Source organism: Eubalaena glacialis, chromosome 14 (assembly GCF_028564815.1).
Source record: "Eubalaena glacialis isolate mEubGla1 chromosome 14, mEubGla1.1.hap2.+ XY, whole genome shotgun sequence".
NCBI classification, from domain to species: domain Eukaryota; kingdom Metazoa; phylum Chordata; class Mammalia; order Artiodactyla; family Balaenidae; genus Eubalaena; species Eubalaena glacialis.
The window spans coordinates 59,223,530-59,249,867 of record NC_083729.1 but is presented as its reverse complement, the minus strand read 5'-3'; the positions used below and the strand labels follow the sequence as shown (position 1 = coordinate 59,249,867).

The 26,338-nt window shown below is 35.6% G+C and overlaps 1 protein-coding gene across 5 annotated transcripts in view; it reads right to left on the bottom strand.

Annotated features, from left to right (window-relative positions):
* Positions 1-26,338, bottom strand: part of APLF (aprataxin and PNKP like factor) — a 100,144-nt gene that overhangs the window by 7,617 nt on the left and 66,189 nt on the right. For 2 of the 5 annotated variants that reach the window (XM_061210807.1, XM_061210811.1), the window contains 3 exons: positions 20,901-21,256; positions 15,942-16,067; positions 1,589-1,635 (listed from right to left, as the gene is read on the bottom strand). In XM_061210807.1, coding sequence (XP_061066790.1) covers positions 1,589-1,635; positions 15,942-16,067; positions 20,901-21,256 — 529 coding nt within the window. The remainder of the gene's footprint in view (positions 1-1,588; positions 1,636-15,941; positions 16,068-20,900; positions 21,257-26,338) is intronic. The other 3 variants (XM_061210810.1, XM_061210808.1, XM_061210809.1) reach the window with 3 other exon arrangements.

The window sequence follows — 26,338 nt, the reverse complement described above, 5'->3', positions numbered from 1 at the left end:
CTATATTGCCACATAACAACTCTTGAAACTATATTAAATGTATAAGGCTAAACTGTTACATTAAAATATCATACTTAAAAAAAAAAAACTGTCTTTCCAACAAAATAAAGTTTTTCTTAAGAAAAGTTAATTGTTCTAAAAATACGTTCTTCATTCAGAAGACACTTCAATGATAATTCAAAGAGATTTTTCAAAGAAAATTCAGATACTTTTAACTATGCCATATGATGCATATTGATGGTTTTAGGAAAATGGTTCCTAGTTCTATAAAGATATACAAATGTGTCATATGCTCTTTCATGGGGCAGTGCTGAAATTTGTCAATAAAATAGAGTTTTAATCAAATATTATTACATTATTGTTCAAAGGAAAGTTAATTTAACAACCATAAATGCTATAGCTTTAGATACAGCCCCAATAAAGAAAAGTATAACATATAAACTCCGTACCATATTAGCTCAGATAAAGTGATTAAATCTGTATCTGGAGTATTAAAGCACTGAAGTGTGTTTCAATAACAAATAGCAAATAGAATTTCCCTTGTGGTGAAATTAATTATTTTTATCACTTGGTTACAAGTTGGCTGCGTTTATACATATACAAAGGCAAGTGGGCATAGCCTGGATAGTACATTTTATTCTCTCACTCTGTGGGCAGAAATACTGGATGCTGAATTGGCCTCTGCATTATATAAATGATACGAAGAAGCCAGAATTTGTTAAAGGGAAAAAATATTAGAGTTCAGAAGCAGGGGAAACAGAAGGTAAAACAGACTGATGTAAACAGGACTGACGGTCATTCGATAGTTGCATCTCTGGTGTCTATCTCCCCTTCTCCTTCCCCAAGATTGTGCGTTTGGGGTAATTATTTCTACTGGGATCCCTGTGGTTCTGAAGAAAGGCACTCTGCCTTGGTTCCAAGGGTGGAACAAACTAATCAGTGGTCACAGTGATTAATTCAAGAATAAGAACGTAACCTAAGCCAGTTTTAAAAAAGTTAATTTTATGATTTTTCCTAGGAATAGCGATAGTCAAAGTTGTTCTCTCTCTCTCCTTACATGTAAACATGGGGAGTTTACCATGTTAAATGGAGTTTAGCCAGTTGAATAAGGATGCATATAGTTCCTTGGTGGGGAGAGGAGCCAGTCTTAGGATAAAAATCACCCCTCTAAAGACAGGATGATGGAAGGAAATTGGGTTGTTGGTGACATTATTGACATTATTAATGAGCCAAAGCAACAAATCTTGTCTAATCTAGCCTTACTTCTGGACTTTTCAGTTATACAAGCCAATATGATCTCTTTATCATTTAGGCCAGTTTGAGATTTTGTTTTAAGGTACCTGCAAACAAAAGAATCATAGCAGATACCAAGGCAAATATATATTGTTGGACAATGATTATATAAAACGTCTGCTATATAAAAACTCATCAGTTATTAAATCTAAGAAAATTATTAAAATCAGCAATTCAACAAATTCACAGAAGCAGAGATTAAAAAAATTCACAATAACTGGAAACTGTATCTAGGTTTAACAGGAGAATCCATTTGAAGGTTTCATTTGGAGTTTCCTGAAGGAAAATTACTTACCTGGAAATGTACTATGTCTATATTCTATCTTGTGCTGGGGATTCTTCCTTTAAAAAAAAAAAAAAAGGGGGGGAAAAAAAAGAAAGAAAGCAAATATAAGGTCTAGTTTGACAATCACTGAAAAGGAATAGGACTATTTAAATTAAACTAGAGCACTCATTAACCTATGAATAAAATTAGCAGTAAACCTCTTATTGAAAAGCATTTGCTTTGTTACTGTTGTTGCTGTTAACTATAGTCACCATGCTGTACAAAGCATTTGCTTTTTAATTACATTTACTGAGTGCCTACTCCATGCCAGGCATACTTCTAGATGCAAAGACAGAGTGATGAACCAGATAAAGTGCTGCCCTCATGACTGACATTCTACAGAAAGGCAGTATGAGACAAATAAAATATAATACAATATACTGTATTTCTAAAATGTCAATGCCATATATCACATATATAAAGATATGAGGTAAATTAGTAAAGTATATAACACAAAATATCAAATTGTGTGTGTGTGTGTAATATCTAAAAGGATACTTCTAAGGCTCTTCTAGAATCCAAAGACAAAAGCATGTAAGTCATGTCTCTCCAAAGAACACCAATCAACTGTTATGAGAAAACAAGAAAGCCAGTTTGCATCGAGAAATTTATAATAACATATCCCAAAGTCAAACAGAAACTACTGTTTGAATATCTACTTTTGATTATATATATTGATGATCGCTTCTATCATTTCATTAAACAAATGTTTGGGTACACTGTGTATACAACACATTCTCCACAAAGTACAAAACTACCCAGGCAGCAAAACCCCAAGGCAGCAACTGGTTGATCATGACCCACTTGGTGGGTACCTTTCTCCTAGGGGACTGACAAAGGAGAGCCGGGGAGTGCTGACAGTAGACATGTGCTGAGGTATACAGTTCATATGAAGCTGTTGTGAGCATTCAGGAGTAATACACAATAAGTCCTCAGTTTAAGGGCACAGTAGGCGGTAAGTAATTAATGTTAGCCATTGATTCATTCATCAGTGGTCCAAGAAATAGGCATGGGCCACTTATTACATGCCAGGCTCTGTGTCAGGTGTCAGCGACATTTCTTATTGCTAATATCTCTTCTTTTGGGGTAAATTTTCCTACAATATGAGCATTAAACACAGTACAAGAGTGCAACCACACAATTAACTGGGGTCATAACTCAATAGTTTTGAAAAGTGGAAAAAAGATTCCCCAAAAGATTGTGTGTTTGGGGTAATTAACCCAAATATGACCTTTTGATGGAAAAGAAACTTCAAAGTTGAAAGAAATAAACTGGATAACTTAAACGTGATGAAGGGAGCTGCAAATGAACAAAGCTGCCATGTTGCTTTGTGGGAAGATCTTTCCTTACTGAACATGCTGGCACAGGTCATTAACTTGTTTAATTCAGTCTTTATTAAAGTACAATTAATGTTGGACATCAGGGGAGGTAGAACAGAAAAATGGGGGACATTAATACCAAAGGTATTTTTCATCAATAATCTGGAAAAAATTGCTGATCCTTTGAGACTGTTTTTGGTAACCTTTTTAAAATCTTTTTTTTTTTAAATTGTGGTAAAATATACGAGTGACTTTTTATTTTGAAAAAATGTCAAGCTACTGAAAAGTGGCAAGATTAGTACACAGAAATTCCATATATCTTCATCAAGATTCTTCAAGTGTTAACATTCTACACAGATGCCTCATTATTATTATTATCTATCTACAGTCATTTGAGATTTAAAGCTTTTTCTCCTTCCTTTTAATACATGTTTGCTTCAGGTACCAAGAAGTCCTAACCTTTTCCTGCTTTGCCCTTAACAGAGCAGGATTATTGAAAAGTTCAATATGGTCTTAATTGTTTGCTACTGGAGCCTCCTTCAAAAGCTGCTTTAGAAACTTTCAAGTAACTAAATGTCAGACTTTAAAAACAAGTATAGAAATGAAACCAAGTGAGTTAATGGAGACGAGTACAGTTTGTGTACCAAATACCAGCTAAAAGACTGTGGACATCCACTGTCAGGCTAGCAAGACTGAAAGGAAGAGTAACTTTTTTAAAAGGCCAAATGAAGACACAGTATCAGGATTGACATGTATATATTAATATGTATAAAATAGATAACTAATGAGAACCTGCTGTGTAGCACCGGGAACTCTACTTCACTGTACAGTAGAAACTAACACAACACTGTAAAACAACTATACCCCAATTAAAAAAAAAAAAAAAAAGAAAGAAACCATGGTGGGGATGGAGGTAATGGTTCAACCCAAAAGTTGCAGAAGGTGGTTCCCCATCATCTTGGTACACATCCACAGGTGCACTCATATACTCCATTTACATAATCTAACCTCACACACTACCTAGGAAAAGGCAAGCCATTTCAGAATAAACGAATAGGGAAAAAAGTTTACACTGGTATATTGCAAAAAGGAAGAGCAGAAATATGTGTTATGAAATTTTGTGCTCAGAAAATTTCAGCTCCATGTGCAGATTCCCATCTGCCTTAGAGGGGGAAAAGCTGTTTCTCTGAGGTTCTGCTAATAGCTTCCATCCTTTCCTAAGAGAACTTGCTATTTTCATTAAAAGGCAGATGTTAAGACTGCAATGTAGACCAGAAGAAACTAGCTGAGTTGGTACTTTTCCACATTTAACTTAGAGATCAAACTTCCAATTTAAAACAAAAGTATTAATTAGTTAATATCAATAGAGATTCTGCTAGTTAATTCATTGAAAATGAAGAAAAAATATCCTCTGGGACAGGTTCAAAAGTTTCCTGTTTTGGGGTATTTTCAAAAATACTTTATTCTTTCTTGATGCTATAACTCACAGAATAGATAGACTTCAATAAGAAAATGAGCCAAAGCAGAAACAAAAATGTATCATCACATTTATGTGCAAAAGCACATACTCAAAAACAAATTTTAGGCATGTTTTGTTTACATAGCAATTTAAATGTAAAGTAGTTAAGTATTCTGAATGTTAAATTATCCTCTCCTTCAAGGTCCCTCCACCTTTATTTGCAGCCCAATCCTTCATTTTTACTTTGGGAAAAAAGTTTTTTATTTTTTGCCATTTATAGGCACTTGCTCACAGCTTTTTTTTTTTTTAACATCTTTATTGGAGTATAATTGCTTTACAATGGCATGTTAGTTTCTGCTTTATAACAAAGTGAATCAGTTATACATATACATATATCTCCACATCTCTTCCCTCTCGCGTCTCCCTCCCTCCCACCCTCCCTATCCCACCCCTCTAGGTGGTCACAAAGCACCAAGCTGATCTCCCTGTGCTATGCGGCTGCTTCCCACTAGCTATCTATTTTACATTTGGTAGTGTATATATGTCCATGCCACTCTCTCACTTTGTCCCAGCTTACCCTTCCCCCTCCCCGTGTCCTCAAGTCCATTCTCTAGTAGGTCTGCGTCTTTATTCCCGTCTTGCCCCTAGGTTCTTCATGACCTTTTTTTTTTAGATTCCATATATATGTGTTAGCATACGGTATTTGTTTTTCTCTTTCTGACTCACTCCACTCTGCATGACAGACTCTAGGTCCATCCACCTCACTACAAATAACTCAATTTCATTTCTTTTTATGGCTGAGTAATATTCCATTGTATATATGTGCCACATCTTCTTTATCCATTCATCTGTTGATGGACACTTAGGTTGCTTCCATGACCTGGCTATTGTAAATAGAGCTGCAATGAACATTGTGGTACATGTCTCTTTTTGAATTATGGTTTTCTCAGGGTATATGCCCAGTAGTGGGACTGCTGGGTCGTATGGTAGTTCTATTTTTAGTTTTTTAAGGAATCTCCATACTGCTCACAGCCTTTTTGCCAAGAATATTCTTCTAACTCTACACTGCTTGTCTAAGTACCTTGTGCAGGAAAACAACTCTGATAATTACTGGGAAATATCTCCAGAACATCTTGTCCATATCCACCGTTTGGTACTTACCACATAATTTCTTATACTGTCATCTAAATTTTCAACACAAATGTTTGTGTGTGTGTGTGTGTGTGTGTGTGTGTGTGCACGCGCACGTATTATCTCATCATCTGTCAAATGAGCTGCTAGAGGTCATGGGTTTTTCTTACATTTTTGAATATCTTTTATAGCACTTACAAGAGTACCTTTTACAAGGTGGCATTCAACTATATTTTTCATAAATTATCTACCTACTACAATATAATCAACTCCTTTCCTTCAAAAAGTTTTTTTTTTAATTGAGCTTTTACATGAGTTTCCAAAATGATCAAATATTTTCTATTTTCCTATTTAAGAGGAAAAAAGACACTTGTTTTTGCTACCTATAGTATTATTTCTTAAGAAAATGATTGTTGAAAAAAACTTGAAAGAATCATTTGCGGGACTTCCTTGGTGGCGCAGTGGTTAAGAATCCACCTGCCAATGCAGGGGACACAGGTTTGATCCCTGGTCTGGGAAGATCCCACATGCTGCAGAGCAACTAGGCCCGTGTGCCATAACTACCGAGCCTGCGCTCTAGAGCCTGTGAGCCACAACTACTGAGCCCACGTGCCACAACTACTGAGCCTGCGCTCTAGAGCCCGTGCTCCACAACAAGAGAAGCCACCGCAATGAGAAGCCCGCGCACAGCAACGAAGAGTAGTCCCCGCTCCCCGCAACTAGAGAAAGCCCGCGCACAGCAAAGAAGACTCAACGGAGACAGATAAATAAATAAATAAATAAATAAATAAATAAATAAAATAAAAATGTCAATCTTAAAAAAAAAAAAAAAATCATTTGCAATACAAACCAAAGTTTAAAATTCTCATTGGTTGGTACAAAACACGATTTCTAATAACTTCTAGACTGATGAGTTTTCTTACATTAATGTTAATTTTTTTTTTTTTTGGAAATTGTAATCCATGGATCGTGATGTTTTTAGAAGTCTATCCTTTGAAAGGCAGTTTTTCTGTTGGATATAAGCCAAAGAATGCCTATTCTCATTAGGCTGAAAAGAATGTCAATGTGCTGAAATTGCTCTGCATTCACACCTACAAAGTTAATAATCAAAGCACTCACGGAAGCTTTATACACAAACCTAGGACTAAAATATGTTAGAATTTCCTGCCATTAACAATTCATATTACTTCCGCAGGAAACAATGACAATCCGACAACCATATTAAGCAGACTCCACTGCAATCAGGTTCCTGAGATACTGACTGCTCAGCATCACAGGACACTTAGCTCTAGTCAATCAATCACTCCGGTTAACAGGAACACAGAGTGTCCTTCACAGACGCTTAAGAGACAGATGCCACTGTGACTTGGACCAGTTCTCATCTGGCTTGTTAAACTTTAGATCACCAGCATTATGCTGTGGAAGGGGTTCAGGTTTCGAGATCAGAAGAACCGAGTCTGAATTCAAACTACACTGTTTACTGGTTATGTGATTCAGGGCAAGTCCTGTGACCAAGTCTCCACTTCCTCATCTGTAAAGCAGGGAAAATACTGCCTACCTCACACAGGGTTGTTTGAAGCATTAAATGAAGTGATGTGCATAAACATTTGTAGGCCATTAAGCATTTTACAGGTGTCAACTATTTTTATAGAAACAGAAATCAATTTTACTTTAAGATAGCCAACAATGTCTAAAAATTCTATGTGCCAGTAAAAGTAATTGCCAACTAATACTAGAAAGCTGAATTTTTCCTTCAATAATACATATAATTATTATTGTTGAATATTTCCCCAATTGCATTTCACATATTTATAGAATATTTTATAACATTTGCCCATGCATATCCTATTTTTAAAAATCAGTTATTAATAATAAAGCAGAAAGTCTTTTTCATATAACCCTGGGTTAAGGCTAAGTGGCAATACTGTACAGCTCTTTGGGGACATATGAACATCTGAAATAACTTTCAAGGACAATGCAAAATTCCACCCAGGACTTTTTCCTAATAATGAATGGAAATACTTAGAATTCATTCATAAAAGATTTACATCAACCTTTTCCACAAATAGCATTTTCTGTAACTCAGCAGGCCTCAAAATCCTGTTTTTTGACTTTTTTTAATCTTTGGGTTCTAAAGATAGACGTATACATCCATAACTACACCAGGTTTTATGAGCTGTTACATTTTAAAATATACATTTTCCAAAGCATTTCTGGTCTTAATGATATAGACACATGAATAACAAATACATATCTGAAGGAAGAACACTCAGTAAGAGAAAATAAAAAATGTCTTCAAATTTGCTATGGCCCTAGGGTATTTGGAAAAACATAGATTTGTATAGCTCAAGGAGAATGAGGGAGAAGGAAAAGAGTAGGCAATGAAGTCAGAGAAGAACTTGTAAGCCATGGTAAAGAGTTTTGTGGGAGGCTATCGGATGATTCTGAGTAAGAAATCAACATGATATGACTTATTTTTAGAGAATTGCTCTGGTTGCTGTGTGGAAAATGAACTATTAAGGGGCAAGAAAAGAAACAAGGATATCAGTTAAGAAGCTATTGCGGTACACCAGGTCAGAGATGATGGTGGTTATGACTAAGACAACTGAAGTAGAGGAAGTAGGAAATGGTCAGGTTCTTAATGTATTTAAAGGTTGAAATGGCAAGAACTGCTGATGGATTGAATGCGTGATGTGAAGAAAAGAGAAGAATCAAGGGCACGTCTTGGTTTGGGGCCTAAACACTATGTGAATGGTGAAGTCATTTACAAAGGTGGAGAACACTTGGGAAAGAGTTGTTTTCATGACAAAAATCAAGAGGTCTGTTTCTGATATAAGTTTGACCTATTTTACAACCAAGTGCAGGCATTTAAACATTTGAGTCTGAAGCCATTACCCTGAATTAGCTCACCTAGGGAGTAAGAAGGGAAAGGATCAAAGAACTGAACCCTGGGGCTCAGCAATAATTACAGGTGGGAAAAAGGAGGCAGCAAAGAAGGCTAAGGAAGAGTAGCCATGAATGTAACTGATCTGACTTTATGAATATGACTATATTTCTCTCTGTTCTAGATTTCCCCACTATTGAATGGAGGCCCCCAGAGCATAAATGATCCAACCTTCTTGTTTTCATGAGGAACTGAAGCCTAGGAAAGTCAAACGACATTCAAAGTTTTGCTACAGAATTGGCATAACCATAACTAGAACCTAAGTCTGCTAATTTAAAAACCCATTATCTCTCCATCATAAAGAGCTACCTAAAGATTAACTAGGCAGTGACAAGAACAGAATAATAATTTTTATTTTTGTTTACTTCCAAAAATTTGATAACTTAATACCAAACCTACCACTCAAAATTTTAAAATGAACCTAAAGTACTGTTTTACATCAACTTCTATAAAACTGACTAGTACATCAGATGCTCAATATCCACTCAATGAATAAATGATCATACTATATGTTTGTTTTCATTCCAAAATAATTTATCTTGCACTTCTGAAATTCAACACTTATTTTAAAACCAAAAGCAAAAACATGAATCCTATGTTTTCAAATATTTAAGTCTCAAATTTAGGAGAAAAAGGAAAATTAACAAATATGGTCTGTATTAAATACTGAAAGAGTAAGCCAGCATAAAATAAGAGAAAGTAGTCAATCTGCTAATTGAAAATCATTACAATTTACTATCTCTGCCAAGAGAGCTCTGAAAATTTGTATACATGTGCAATTAACACTAAATATAACAAAGAAAAACTAACATTAATATGAAAGAGAATGTATATTCAAATAAAGGAGAAAGAAAAACAAAACCACAGAAGACACTCCAGCACATTTTGTCAAGGCTATATGACACATTACATGTCAAGTAGCAATGTTGTTACTGCTACCTCTTTTTTGTTGTTGTTACTGCTATTTCTAAATGAAGTGAAACAAAAATTTATAGCCAAGTCTCAGGTAAAACTGTGCAGCCAGTGATTAACATTTACTGTAAGATATTTTCTTCTAAGATTGTATTCTTACACATGATTAAAAAACCGTGAGCGTGGCAAGTGATGACAGGTTACTTCCTATATATGCAGAGCCTATAAAAATGCGATCAACTTTGATTATTCTTAACTACAAATAAAATAATCGACAGCCTCACATGACTGATTCTGGGAATCTCAACTACGAGGCAATTAGAGTTTCCCTATTAAAACCTATTTATTTTGCCTCAAATAATATAATATGAATTTACACTAAACACACACATTCCTATTTTTTTTATTAAGCAGCTTCTAAAAATCAGTATCTTGTAGTTTAAGGTGTACATTTGCATATAGGATCAATTAAGATAATACTGCAATAACTTGGAACACTTTGAAAATAAAAGAGAAAATAGCAAAAGACTAGATCATAGCTATAAATCTGGATCAACAAATAAAAAAAGATAGTAATTTTAATATCAACGAATTATGCTTGTGGCAAAACCACTTATGTTTTTTCACACTATACAGATCATATTGCAGATTCACTACAATGACAGCACTTATAGCTGATGACTGATACACTTCCTTACGTCATCCCTCTTAGAAGGTATTATAATTAATAAAAAAAAAAATGGGGCATTGGCTTCTGGAAAACATGAAGGCGACAACACTTTCATTTGTATAATACATGCCTGCCTAAGGTTTTACAAATCTAAGACAATATACGTGTTTGACTTTACATTTTTACACTAAGCTGGTTGAAGATGGATTCTGTTCATTTTAGTGTATATATAGTCTAAGTTTAGTGCTTAATTTAACAAATAAGAACGGGAGTAATGCACTGAAAAAAATCCTATTATGCACCAGAGGCAAGCACAGCAATCACTGCATTATCCTGGACATTAAGTATCTAATGTTCTAATTTAGACAAGTACCTTAAGCTAATCAAATGCATTAAAGAGAATGAGTCTTCTGACAGGCTGCAGTGTACAGCGCAAAGGGAAAAAAACTGGTTAAATGCGTGAGATACTGAAAATGATAACAACTTAGTTCTTTCAAATCGTCATTTTTCAAGTTGATTTAATTTTGTTAGATTTTTAAAAGTATAATGTCAGAGAAAATATTAATAATGCCTGTAGTTTTAGAAAAAATAAAATTTAATAATTAAAGATCCTTTTTTCAACATCAACCTCCTATATTATATGGGCTATGGGAATCTTTATTTTTACTATAGAATACATTTATTAATATGTGAGCCATATCTGTTTTTCTATTTTACTCATGTTTTACTCATTGGATGAAATGTCTGAAAATCAGGTATACCCATGTATGTACAGTTTTATGTTTGCATATTTGCTCTCTAGTGATAAAAACTTTGACCATAGACGACAATACTTGTAACTACAAAACAATACCATATAAATTTAGGTAGCTGATACAGTATAAGATTAAGATTATTTAATGTATTATACAACATTTGAGATCACCTAGATTTATCAAAACGAGAAACTGACTTGGACACATTCAAGGGATTAGAAGGTAAGATTGGGAAGCAAACAAATTAGAAGCCAACCTAGTATTTCACTTGAGAGAATACTTGTTTTTACTTGAGAATAATTCTTATCCTGTTTTGTGAAGGCAAATTTTTAAAGATAAAAAGCAAACAAAGATGTTTTAGCTCATGAATTTCATCTCTCTTCCAAATGTGTCAACCATCATGGAATACAGGCTTATCACAACTTCACTTTTAGAACATATATATCTTTACTTTTCTAAATATATTAAGTTCTGGCTGATTTCGTGGGTTATTTTATGATCAGTGAGGCTTCAATATTTTTCTTCTATGGCTACAGGAAAAATCTGGCATGCATTTATATAAAAACTTGCTTTTAAGCAAGCTAATTTAGAACATTTTATCATTCTGATACAGTAGGCTTATATTCTAGCGCTGTTGAAACAAACATCTAGGACCAAGAAAGATGGAGCCACTCCTGCCTAGGGTGCCATGTCAGCAAACTGAAACTTAAGATAACTTTCAGGTCCCTGTAAATGCTCTGCTTGACCAGAGACACCGTGTATCCAGTCAGCCAATCCCCACAGGCCAAACCAACTCTGGGCTCTATACTTATTTCTTTGTTCCTTCTCACCCAAAACAAGGTTGACTATGGGGCCCCAGCCAATCAGACATTTTCTATTTTTCTCTTCCTTGTTCTTTATTCTTCATCCTATAAAAACTTCCTGTCTTCTGCCCCATGTTGCACTTCTCCAAATGGAGACTGTCTGCTTCATAAAGTGTTAAAGTTAATTTGTATCACCTAAACTGTCTTCTTTAAATCATTTTTTAACAGCACTAAACAGTATATGGCTAAAAAAATAATTTATTCTTGCCAATCAAGAGTGTTAAAGAAAAAATAGCTCATAACATTATATCAATTTAGTTATAGAAATGATACAACATAAATTTACTAGATGTGTTTTTTGCCTAACTAAAAATGATCATGTGACAAGAAAGGATATATAAATATATATCATGCTTCTACAATCTAGTTTCTAGTATCTTGTTGATTTGAAAAATTCATGATTTCTTCAAAGTACTTTATCTGGGTTTTGTTTTTTTTTTTAACTCCAAAATGCTATTTTGCCATGTGGCTAAAAAGGCAAGCACTATCAATACTTTAGAAGCGCTAACAATGGTGGAATCAGGCCACAACACAGAGAAATGCTGGACTGGAGGAGGGAGGAGACTTGGTTTTGAGCTCACTAGCTCTGGAGTCTTAGGCAACTCAATCTTTCTTTGTTTCCATTCCCTTATTTGTAAAACAGTAGTCAGAGTAAGCAATCATATCTAACATTCTCCAAGAGTCTCTCTAAACTGTAATTAAAATTAATGAGGAAGAAAAAAATCTTAAGATTTTATTTTCAAGTGGAAACAAGGACACCAAGCAGCTCAACAGATGAAAAAGAAAAATACAATATACATACAAATAAATATATTTAGATATAGATATGAAAGTTTCTACTAGTACATGTGAGTCACTGGCCTTTGAGTAATTTCTCTTGACTACTCCCTACTCTGCCCCCATTTAAAGAGATTGATGAAATAAAGGCAGCAATTTTTGACATCATTATTCTTAGCAAGGCTTTGCATTTTGTTTTTATTCTCCTCGAGAATAGGCATATTTGTATTTTGCTTCTGCAAAGGGTGCAGGACATCATGGCAGACCAATACTCTTGTTTCAACAACTAGAAAAAAACCCTTGATAAATGGTTAAAAATATATTTATGAGAGAATTGTGGGAGCAATGAGAATTTTATATTATCTAAAATTCCAAAGAGGAAAAAGTCCTTCCTAGGTGAGCTGACAATAACTGGCTCCTTTCTTCCGTAGAAGCCTTTGACAAATCTTAGTGTGGGCTAAGGATAAGATTTGGACCAAGTGGAGGCACACTATTTTAGGAAAGAGAAATTAGTACAGCATATCATGATCTCATGGGGTTGTCACAACAGTCTAGAAACTAAAGGAACCCCAAACACAAGGCTGATTTTTCCCAAGAAATATTTGTTGAGTTCCTGGGAGGTCTGAGAGGCTTAAGTTCTGAATCTGAATCTTCAAAAAGGCAGAGTGAAATCTCTAACTCAGGTAGTGTTTCAGAGACAAAGTACTACTAGAAGTAAGAGATCTGTAACAAACACATAACTAGCTTCTAACCATCAGTTATGAGGAAATACAAGGGAACATAATGAATGACAATTTGGTAATGCAATCAGCAAAATCCAGACTAAGGGATACTCCTCAGTACAAATGGTCAGCTTTCTTACACAAATATATTGCAAGGGAAAAAACAAAGAGCAACCTATCGATTAAATAACTTAAGAAACATGGCCACTTTTTGTCATACATGGACCTTAACTGGATCTGGATGCAAAGATACAAAAGGAAAAAAAAATATTATGACACTATGAGGGAATTGGGATAGCTGACAGAATATTGAGATATTAAAGATTTATTTAATAGTGGTATCATAGTATTGGGTTGGCCAAAAAGTTCCTTTGGTGTTTAAAGTAAAAATAAAAGACTTATTTTTCATTTTCACCAAGAACTTTACTGAACAACATATTCACCACTTTGTTCCACTACCATCTGCCATTTTTCAGGCAACTTCATAATTCCATCTTCTCAAAACTTTTTATCTTTTTGAGCAAAGAACTGTTCCAGGTGCCTTTTACAGTCTTCCAGGGAACTGAAATTTTTTCCATTAAGCGAATTTTGTAGAGACCGAAATAAATGAAAATCTGAAGGTGCAATGTCTGGTGAATATGGCGGATGAATCAGAACTTTCCAGCCAAGCTCTAACAGTTTTTGCCTGGTCATCAAAGAAACACGCGGTCATGCATTATCCTGAAGGAAGATTATGCGTTTTCTGTTGACTAATTCCGGATGGTTTTTGTCGAGTGCTGTTTTCAGTTGGTCTAATTGGGAGCAGTACTTGCTGGAATTAATCGTTTGGTTTTCTGGAAGGTGCTCATAATAGAGGACTCTCACCATATACACAACATCACCTTCTTTGGATGAAGACCGACCTTTGGTGTGGTTGGTGGCGGTTCATTTCGCTTGCCCCACGATCTCTTCCGTCCCACATTATTGTACAGTATCCACTGTACAAAAAAAGTGTACAGTGTACACTTTTCATTGCCTGTCACAATTTGTTTTAAAAACGAAACGTTTTTGTTACGCTTAAGTAGAGAATTGCATGCGGAAATATGGTCAAGGAGGTTTTTTTCGCTTAACTTACGTGGAACCCAAATAAGGTGACATATGGTCACCTTATCTTTGATAAAGGAGGCAAGAATACACAATGGAGCTCAATATCAAAAAAACAAACAACCCAATCAAAAAATGGGCAGAAGACCTAAATAGACATTTCAGCAAAGAAGACATACAGATGGCCAAGAGGCACATGAAAAGATGCTCAACATCACTAATTATTAGAGAAATGCAAAGCAAAACTACAATGAGGTATCACCTCACACCAGTCAGAATGGCCATCATCAAAACATCTACAAACAATAAATGCTGGAGAGGGTGTGGAGAAAAGGGAACCCTTCTGCACTGTTGGTGGGAATGTAAATTCAGCCACTATGTAATACAGCCACTATAGAGAACAGTATGGAGTATGGAGGTTCCTTAAAAAACTAAAAATAGAACTACCATATGACCCAGCAATCCCACTACTGGGCATATACTCTGCCTTCTTATTGAAAACCAAATCATAGAAATAGCAACAATTTCAAAAACGGCAGTAGGTTCAGTAACCTGTATTCCAAAATTATCTAAGAAAGACAGTTGTCTAGAATTAAAGCTCTCTAAGAATGGAATCCTACTTCTTTCTTTGGTAGTTTATTTCAAGTTCATTCATTCAGTCAACAAAGTTGCAGATAAAAAAGTCCTTACTGGAGGGACGTCCCTGGTGGTCCAGTGCTAAAGAATCTGCCTTCCAATGCAGGGAACGCAGGTTCAATCCCTGGTCTGGGAACTACGATCCTACATGCCGCGCGGCAACTAAGCCCACACGCCATAACTACTGAGCTTGTGCTCCTCAATGAGAGAGCCCACGTGCTGCAAACTACAGAGCCCATGCGCTCTGTACCCTGCGTGCCATAACTACAGAGCCCACACGCCCTGGAGCCTGAGTGCCACAACTAGAGAGAGAAAACCCGTACTCTACAACTAGAGAAGCCCGCGTGCCACAACGAAGAGCCTGCACTGCAACAAAAGATCCCGCACGCCTCAACAAATACTCCACATGCCGCAACTAAAACCCAATGCAGCCAAAAAAAGAAAGAAAATAAATAAATAAAAAGGAAATAAATTTAAAAAGAAATAAAGATGCTTAAAAAAAAAAGTCCTTACTGTCAAGGAACTTACTGTCTGGAGGAGAAGCCAATCCAGGAAAGAACTAAACACAATCTCATGAGATAAATTCTACTGTGCATGATACAGGCGAGTACAAGATGCTATGGAAGGAGAGAGGGGAGGTACTGTTTCCTTTTAGGATTGAGTTTCATGTGCTGGCAAGAATGGTGGACTGGGAGGCGTTGAGGGAGGCAGAGAAAGCATCCTGAATTGATTTATGTCAAACTAAGGAGTCTGGATAGAAGGTATAATAGGGTAGCACTGACAGCTTTTAAATTATCTGATTTACACTTTAGAAAGTTAGAAATGAGGAAAAATTTTAGGCATTTATAATGTTAATAACTTCAACAATTTAGAATTATCTAAAAGAAACATTACAATCTTACCTATTAACAAAATGAAAACCTATTACCTATGGAAGTTTAAAAACTAAAAGTTAAAGGCTTGAGATGAGACGCTTGCCTGCAGTTTCTCCTGAATAAGTAACAGAGATTAAGCAGAAAAGGAGTATAACCAAACACTTCGGGTTTACACACCTATAACAAGATGCTCCATAGGGACATTCGGGCCGGTCATCAGCCTCACCTTGACACGTGATGTGTACACCTCCATAATCACTATCACCAGGGTGACTGAAGTGTTGAAAATGGACAGGATTCTTCCTATGAGAGTGATAAACATACTGTCAGAAAAAATAATTACTAGGATATAGTAGACTTCTAGATAAACTAGAAAAAAATAATTAATAGGATATAGCAGGAAACCAAACAATACACATCTGATTATTCTAGAACGTGAACCAACATGCTACATGACATTTAGTCAGTGCGGAACTCTCATGGTAGCAAAATAAATTTCTGGTGACATGGGGAAGACCATGAATGTCAATGGACAATCTGCAAACAGTACTTTATATAGGCTATATACAACAGAATATACAGGATAATATAAATAGTATAAGCATACATAGCTTTTAAAGACTTTTCATAAAGTGAACACATCTACACTCCCTCTGCTAAGATAAAAAACAATATTACCAACATTCTAGAAGCCCTGCATGTCTCCTTTGAATCATTAAACCCATTTTACTACCCAAAGGTAACCACTATCCTGTCATCTGCAACAGTGTTTCTCAAACTTTTCAGTCTCAGGAAAAAAACTATTAAAACTCCAGAGAACTTTTATTTATGTGGGTTATTTAACCTATTAGAAGTTAAAAATGAGAAATTTTTAAAATAAATTTACTTTATAATAGTAATAAACCCTTTACATATTATCATAAATAGCACATCTTAATGTAAATACCTATCTTCCAAAAAAATTCGTGGAGACGTTGTTTTATACTTTGGAAATTTCTTTAATGTCTGGCTTAATAGAGGGCATCCGAATTCTCCTCCTATCTGCTTCTGCTTTCAATCATTAACACATATCATGTAGCCTCTGGGAATACTGTACACTTGTGAGTGAGAGAATCACAGTGAAAAAGGCACATACATACAAAGTATTATTATGAAAATGGTTTTGGCCCAACAGATTTCCTAAAAGCATCTTGGGGACCAGGACCTGCAAGGGCCTCTGGAACATACTTTCAGAAGCAATGTTACAAACAACATGTTAGTTTTTCCTGTATTTGAATTAAAATGGAAATATATAGTATGTACTTCTTTGAGAATGACTTTTTATGTTTGTATGATTACTCCACATTATTGCATGTAACAGTAGTATACTTTTATTACGGTGTAACATTCCACTGTATGAAAGTGCTATAATTTATTTGTCCATTCTACTATTAATAGACTTTTGGATTCATTCTAGTTATTGGCTTTTATAAATAATACTGCCGTGAACATTCTACTTTTGGCGTACTGTTAGAAGTAATAAACTAATTCAGCAAAGTTGGAGGATACAAAAGTCAACACCCCAAAACCAGTTGTGTTCCTATATACTTTTAATGAACAATCCCGAAAGGAAATTAAGAAAACAATTCAATTTACAATAACACTTAAAAATAAAATAGTTAGGAAATAAGGAGGTGAAAGACATACACAGGTTTAGTTTCTATTAAAGAAGACACAAATAAATGGAAAGACATCCCATGTTCATGGAATGGAAGACTTAATATTGTTAAGATGTAAATACTACCCAAAGCAATCTACAGATTTAAAGCAATCCCTATTAAAATCCCAATGACATTTTTTTGCAGAAATAGAAAAATCCATCCTAAAATTCATGTGAAACCTCAAGGGACCTCAAAGGGACAAAACAATCTTGAAAAAGTTGAAGGTTTCACACTTCCTGATTTCAAAACTTATTACAAAACTACACTTATCCAAACAGTGTGGTACTAACATAAAGACAGGCATATAGACCCATGGAAGAGAACAGACAGCCCAAAATAAACTCTTGCTTATATGGTCAAATGATTTTTCAACAAAGTTGCCAAGACCATTCCAAAAGGAAAGAATACTCTTTTCAACAAATGGTGCTGGAAAAAGAGGATATTCACATGCAAAAGAATGAAGTTTGACCCTTCCCTTACACCATATACAAAATTAACTCAAAATGTATCCAAGACATAAAAGACCTAAAATATAAAACTTCTAGAAGAAAACAGGGGGAAAGCTTCATGACATTGGATTTGTCAAAGATTTCTTGCCAAATGCAAAGGCAAGAAGTGTAAAAGTTGCCTAAGTTCCATGAGACTGCCCAAAACTCTGCCTGTCCTCTTAGCCCTCAGTCTGAAACACTAAAAAATTGGCAAATGTCATAAGAGAAAAAGAAGCCTCAAGGTCCTGACTGGCTCTAATGTTCTCAAGCATGACTGTTCCGCTTTGCTAGTTGTTTTCAGTGGGAGCTCTGGTCCTCAATAAGACACATCACCTTTATTAGAGATAAAACCCTTATTTTATAGACCATTAACTCATAATTTATATGACCTTATGGAGATAAAATCTACAAGTTTTAATTAAGGTATAAATTTCTTACAAGTTAATAAGAGACATTTCAATTTCTGTCCAATTTTTAAAAGCAGTTTACTAATGGAACCATATGCTATTAAACAGAAAAACTATATGGCCCCAAAAGAACAAAATTTTCAAAAAGAATTTTTTGGAAGCAACAGTTTCTATAAAGTTAAACGCTATTTTGTTGTTTTTTTTTGTTTCACAAAGGATTGAAATAAGATGTGACTGCTTTAGACAGGTTGAATTTGAAGTGCCTGTGATTTAAGTGGTGACTATCTGGATCTAAAATTTAGTACAGAAATCTGTGTTGGAGATACAGACTTGGGAGTTAATACCATAAAATCAAGGGAGTGAATAAGACTACCCCTGAGGAATAATTTTCTATTAAGACAGAACATGTAAATAAATAATTAGAAATCAATGATTAGATAGTAAATATCAGATCTAATATCAAATATTATAAAGTGTATGAGGAAATGTTGTGTAGAATAGAAGATGAGCAATTTAGGGAAGAATGAACATGTTAGAAAGGGACTAAGAAAGGAACTGAATGTGTCTTTAAGCAGGACAGGAGTGAGGAAAAGGGAACAGCACATCCAAAGGACCCAACAACAGCATGACAGCATGGTGCATCCAAAGAATTACTGGGAGTTCAGGGTCTTCTAGACTATGCTAAGAAATCTGGCCTTTAGCCACTGAAGGATTCTGTAAAAGACAGTAATATTGTCAGATTTTTTTCTCTCTCTTCTTTTTTATCTTCGTTTTTATTTTCTTAGCCAGATCATTCAGGCAACAATGAGGAAGGAGTATGAACAATGAGGAAGGAGTTTGGAGACTTAGGAGATTATTCACTTGTCCCAGAGAGATCACAGCATGAGCTAAAGCAGTAGCATTGAGGCTGGAGAAAAGATACATTTAACTGATTGTTAAGATGCATGTATATAACAAGAACTCAATATAGGTTATTTTTTCCCTTTTGTTACAAATATAAACATTTTGTTTTCAAGATTTCAGTGGCAAATATTTCTCAGGTATTAATTATGTATATCAAAATTAGTGAAAAAGTAAAAAAAACTATTCATAAGCTATGACTGGTTAAAACTAACGTGTATCATCATCAAATATGTATGAATTCATTATGATCTTGACAAAACATTCAATCACATTTAACAAAGACAAATACCAGCCAAACACTGTTATGGACTGAATTGTGTTCCCTACCCCCAAATTTATATGTTCAAGCCCTAACCCCTAATGTGACTATATTTGGAGACAGAGCCTTTAAAGAGATAATTCAGATTAAATAAGGTCATGAGGGTAGGGCTTTAATCCAAAATGACTGATGTCCTTATAAGATGAGGAAGAGACTCCAGAGATGTGCATGCACAGAGAAAAGGCCATGTGAGGATGCAATGAGAAGGCACTGTCTGCAAGCCAAGGAGAGAGCCTGCAGGAGAAACCCAACTTGCCAACACCTTGATCATAGGCTTTCAGCCTCCAGACTGTGAGATAATAAATTTCTGCTGTTTAAACCACCTAATCTGTGGCATTTTGTTATAGCAGCTCTAGTGAACTGATACAGATGCCAAACAGGATTTTTCAAAAATCCAAAATAATAGAAGGTTTATATACTTCCATTTCACAAGTTTATAAATTATGTTCCATATGCAGGACTAAGGCCATTGCAAATAGACAAAATTGTGAATAAACGCATAAATTATAATTGTTGAAATTGAAAAATATAATTATTCAGGTGTTATAATGGCACTGCATTTTAAAGAGAGATACAATGAATGAGAAATTAACAGAATATGTGATATAAATATGCTATCGAATAGAAGACAAACTGTACTAGAATGTACTGATAAGATACTTGGTTTGATAAGTTGGAATGTCAAAGAAATACTTCTGAAATAGGGCTAGGTAATTATAAACATGCTAGAATAAACAGAGAGAAACTATAGCCTAAAACTAATTCATAAAGCATGAAATTAGAAAATATGGTACAGTGTTATCAAATGAAGTAAGTATAGGAGTAACCAATCAATCCAGAAAATATATATTCAGTTTTAGAAGGCATCACGGTGACTCAAAAGCACCATTAGAAAAATATAAAGGAAAATGCACAAATATAAGATGCTTAAACACAACTTAGAATTCTCTTGAGAGTTATACTGTATACAGCAACTATTTATGAAGCCATCTTTCCAACATCTAAATAAGACATTACATAAGCAAGTATTTCGATCTGAGTGATTCTGTTTTCAAGTCTGGATTCCCCAGTTCAGATCCCTGTATTAATCAGTATGTCTACAATGAAACATTTAATCCCCCACAATATTGTAAAAGCCCCTAGCAGGATTTGCCAGAATGTATACTGAGAAAGTGCAAACCAGGAGAAACATGATAAAGCTCCTAACCTTTCGGTCAATGGGTTTTATTAGGCTTTTAACACACTATAGCATGTATCTACATAGCTATTATGCTGTTGAAGTAATGGGATTATATGCTAGCTGTAATTTCACTTCATACCTGTAGCAGTTTGCCCCATACATGCAGGATGTCCTCTTGACCTTGTTTTCTTCAGAACCCTGTGGAACTGAATCAGCTGCCTTTGCATGCAAAGTTTCAGGATCGGAGGGATCAGAGCCAGACTCAGGATGAGATCTTTGAGGCTCGTCATGGAAGGACTTGCCTTGGGCACTCAAACAACTCTCAGAACAACTCTTCGCCTTGCTGTCTTTATTTGGTGTTCCCTTAGTGGTGATTTTATGTTCAGGAACCTTACCAAGTTCCTCTACTGGGATTTCATTTCTCTGTGCATTAGTCTTCATGCTATTTACCTCTGTGTTATCTAACGTGATTGCAGAAAATGACTGTGACATTTCCTATAACACAAATCAGAAAGTAAATAATAAATAATAAAGCATGTTTCAAAAGAAATATGTAAATTTAAGCATAAAAGTGTGAAACTACAAGGTTCATGCAATATGTATATTTTAAAACTTTAAGATTCACATTTTAAAGTTATTAAAAATACCATTATCTCTCTCTCTAATTTAATAACTTTGAAATAGTCTACCGTTATTAGAAAAGGAATTTATAGCTGTATCAAACCTTTACAATTGTGTCAAACGTTCAGTGAAAAATAACCAGAAAAATACAAATGAAACATAAGAGAACGCAACAGTTGCTTTCATTTGAATATAATCTTTCCCAAAAAACCTACTAGGCTCTTCAATTTCCTGTTCAAGAATGTGTCACCAGAGCTTCCCTGGTGGCGCAGTGGTTGAGAATCTGCCTGCCAATGCAGGGGACACGAGTTCGAGCCCTGGTCTGGGAAGATCCCACATGCCGCGGAGCAACTGGGCCCGTGAGCCACAACTACTGAGCCTGCGCGTCTGGAGCCTGTGCTCCGCAACAAGAGAGGCCGCGATAGTGAGAGGCCCGCGCACCGCGATGAAGAGTGGCCCCCACTTGCCGCAACTAGAGAAAGCCCTCGCACAGAAACGAAGACCCAACACAGCCAAAAATAAATTAAGCAATTAATTAATTTTTTTTTTTAAAAAGTAACAAATGTTCAAGTACAATTGGTGTCTTTAAAAAAAAAAAAAACAAAAGAATGTGTCACACTCTTATGCCCTGTTCTTATAATTTCTTATAAGTTACTGTAATACTTTATTTCTACCCTCTAAATATAATCATGATTTTTTTTCCTACAGCTGAATGATGAAATTGCTCCTCCTTCACAGAAAAATTTGCATTAAGTTATGAGCAACTTAGAAAATAAATGATTCCTTTGAAGTGGTAGGAATAACAGTTTCAGTTTAACCAATTAAAGGCATCTTAAATCAAGTAAATATTCTCATTAGCACTACAGAACCTTTTTTAATGTGTACTTACCACCAGTAAGTACAAAGAGTAAGCCTAGTCTTATCCTATTAAAAATGACCTCTTAATTACTTATACTTCCTGTGGAGTGAAAACATTGCTCAGATAAACCTCAGTCCTCCTGGTAAGGATGTGATGACCACGTACTAGATACACGTGAATGTTCACTCCCGTGTATAACTAAGAACTCATGTATGCTGGCTGTCTTCCAGAAAAAGCTGGTTTTAATGTTATGTGATATCTAACAGCTCAAATTTCTTGAGAAGGTATCAGCATGACTTTTTTTTAGACTAACTACTTAGGTGTTTTGATAGGTTTTTCTTTTCTAAGAAACACAGTATGCCAACTTTAAAATGTTATCCAAACTGACTAAAGACCTTGCAAAAAGAATCTAGATCTAATCATGGCTCTCGTATAGTAGGTAATAGATAACCAATCATGTGACTACCTCTTGGAGCTGGCCCTCAGCTGGTGGCTTTCATGCCACATCCCGCTAACATATACACTCTTTCCTCCGAAGCTGCTCAAGTACACCCCAATCTCATCTCCCTCTGCTACAGGACCAACTAACACATGCCAGGATCTGGACCTGGCGGGGGTGGGGTAACAGAGCAATTCTGATCCACCTCCCCACTTGGCAGCCCCCCCACTGGGTCAACGCTCACCAATTTTCTTTTTTTCTGTTCAGACAGTAATGGGGTAAGTCAGCAAATCCACTGGCTAAGCGGGTCCAATAAAATGTCAGTTTCTTTTTCCTGTTGGCATCTCGAAATGCCACAATAAATTCTCTTAGAGCACATCTCTTCTCTTGATTTTAGAAAGGGAGAAAATAACTTCTTCCCCCAAACACAGCCCTCTCCCAGATCTTAAAACCTCCTTGCCTCTCAGTTCTCTTTGTATAAAGCCTGGGGGTGGGACAGTGAATACTTCTCACCCCCTTCAATAAGCCCCACAGGGAAAGTCTAGCTCTCACTGCTGGGGGGCTCCTTTCAAAATGAGATACTTGACGGTACTTCTGTCCTCAGTGTTGGGCCTCAGCAACAGTTTTGTTGACAATAGGGAAAAATATCCCATTCAACGTCCTGTCACATTTAGTATAGGGGAAAGAAAAAAAAAATGACACAACTAGGGAAATGATTAAATAAAGTAGAATACATTCTTACCATGAAACACTGTGCAGAGGTTGAAAAGAATGAGGTAGATCTATATATATCTAAGGATTTTTAAAATTAAACAATATATATATACTATGATTCCATCTAGCTTGTAAAAAAAAATTCCCTATATATCTATGTGAGTACTTACTTGTGTAAATCCAAATGAAAAGATTTAGAAGGATGCAAACCAAAATACCAGTAGGCAATAAGACTGAAGGATGAGGCAAATCAAGATTTTCATTTTACTTCACATGCGTCTGAATAGTCCAATTTTTGACAATAAGCATCTACTATATTACCACTTAAAAAATGAAAAGCAAACCAAAGAAATGAAATGAAACATATGAAATGTAAAGCATCATATTTCAACTCCCTCTACTTCCATGAAATGTAAAGAAGGATTTGTTTTTTTAATATCTTCACAAGGAATATGTTGAACATGTTAATTTATTCCAAAAGAGAAAGGAGTAATAAAGTCACAGATATCAATACTATGGATCAGGGGCTCTCAAATATTTTAAGAGGCATAAAAACTGGAATTCATAATGTTCTTTATGGAACTCCATGAAATATTGATATTCAGTAGGCCCTTGGCATTCAAGAATTTAACATTCGTGGTTTCAATTATTCATAAACGGTCTCAAAAATCTATTACATGCAGTAATTTGTAAGTTTGCTGAGACATAAATTCGTACTGTGCCAATTATAAAACTCATGAGCCAGAGCAAGTCACTGAACTGGCAAATGAGAGAAGAGGAAAGATGGAGGGTGCTCTGTACTTGGAAGAAGTAGGGGAAGGCAGAGAGCTCCACATTTTATGGCACCCACATGGCTTATGTCCTAGATGAGATGAAAATGTGAAGAATGAAGTGTGGGAGGCTAGAGATTCATGACAGAAGAGGCAGATCTCCTACACTTTGTAAAAATACATGCTAGAGACCTCAGGGATCGGGGAGCATGGAGCTAATGGAAGGTGACCCTGGTGCTTGAAGGTGGCTAAAATGTACCATATTAAGGCTATTAAAGTAGCCTGTTAACTTGCCCAATAAGCCCTCCCTCGTCCCTCAACCATCTGAAGTTGTTTTTTTTTTGGCCCCGCCATGCAGGCTGTAGGATCTTAGCTCCCCAACCAGGGACTGAACCAGGGCCCATGGCAATGAAAGCACAGAGTCTTAACCACTGGACTGCCAGGGAATTCCCCATCTGAAGTTTTACTACACTAAAAGGGACAGGATAAAAAACTTTCCCCGATACAAGTTCAATGAAGCAATTTGTTGTTGTTTCCAAGCTGCCCTTGGAAAGAATGTCTGTGCTAATAAATTGCCTTAAAAGTCCTGCATCAATCCCATTAGCACCCACATTCTAAGGACTAAAAAATCCTAAACTCCAGCCCCAGCCTCACTCTTGAGCTTCAAACTCATATATTCAACCACTAGCTAGACATTTCTTCCTCAATATCCTATGCACCTCAAACTCAAAATGTCAAAATTGAAATCCTCCCTCTGTATTCTGTATTCTGGCCATAGTTTTGGACAACATAATTTATCTATTCGTTCTAGCCAGAACCTTGGAAATCTATCTTTCATTTCTTCTTTCCTTCACTTTCCCCAGATCTAAGCAACAAGTGCTGCAGTTTGTTTCTTAAATCTTTCTCTAATCCAATGCCTTTGCATCACCCTTAATGTCAATGCCTTGGGTCAGATTCTCTTCATTTCATGACACTGTCAATGCCCTTATCCCCCATTTTTATCTTATTCTCTTCCAGTCTCTCCTCTGAAGAGCTGGCTTATGTAGTCCTCCTCAAGGCTCCCATAAAAATCAATGTGTTGTCACTTTATTTTAGGATTTGAATCATGTCCCCCATAAGACTATTTGCTTCTTATCAACTATATCTTATTCATCTTTATTCATTTAATCCCATATTCTAGCATACTGCCTTGCATATAACAGGAAGACTGCTTTAGTGTAATGATTATTAGAATGGTCTTTGAAATAAAAGAATCAGATTTTGAATATCAGCTTTGCTATTTCCTAACCTTTGACCTTGAACAAGTTGATTTAAACTTTCAGACTCCCCTGGTCTGTAAACCAGGGATATTATCAACCAACTTTACAGGATTTTCTAAAAATTAAATGAAATAAGTATATCTTAGTACTGGATCTAGCTGATAAAAAGGGCTCAATAAATGACTGTGGGTGTTTTTTCAGTTGTTGTTGTTAATAGCATTATTAATGCCACCATATTACTACTATTTGCTTAATGAACACTTGTTAAATGAATGAATGATTGAATGAATGAAAAGATGTTTCTGTGGGACTGATCAGAGACATGCTATAAATGGTACAACCTAAATGGCCGATCAGGAGCAAAGGATATAGGATTCTTTGATGCAGTAAACAAACACTAAGGAGCTCTGGGGGGATACAGTCTTACTTAAGAGATAGCTATGTAAATAAGAGTTACACTCTTCACCTCTCCTGTTATTTTGGTCAGCCAAGCCAAGAATCTAGTGTACTCAAGACAAACGAAGATACTCTTAAAATATCACCTCCCTACCAGCTTTCAGGAAGAAACCTATTTTTGGTAATGTTTCAAAGATTTTATTGAATATCTAGATCTTTTGATATTCCTGATAACTTAAAATGTTTTCTTTCTGAATAACCTTGATTGCAGTCCTTACAGTTGGCAGAAAAGGTTTGACCTTTCTTAAAGTTTCACTTGTGATTATCAAACTTTATGTTGGTATAAACATAGGAAACCGTGTATACTACAGATTTTCCTCTGAAAAAAAATTTCTCTTCTTGGAAAAAAAAAGGGCAGTTATATTGATATTGTAAAAAATCAATAAAAAGAAACCTCAATTAAATAGAGTCAGGATACCAGAAGATGGAGCTCTCATGCCCTGTGATGAGAGCAAAGCC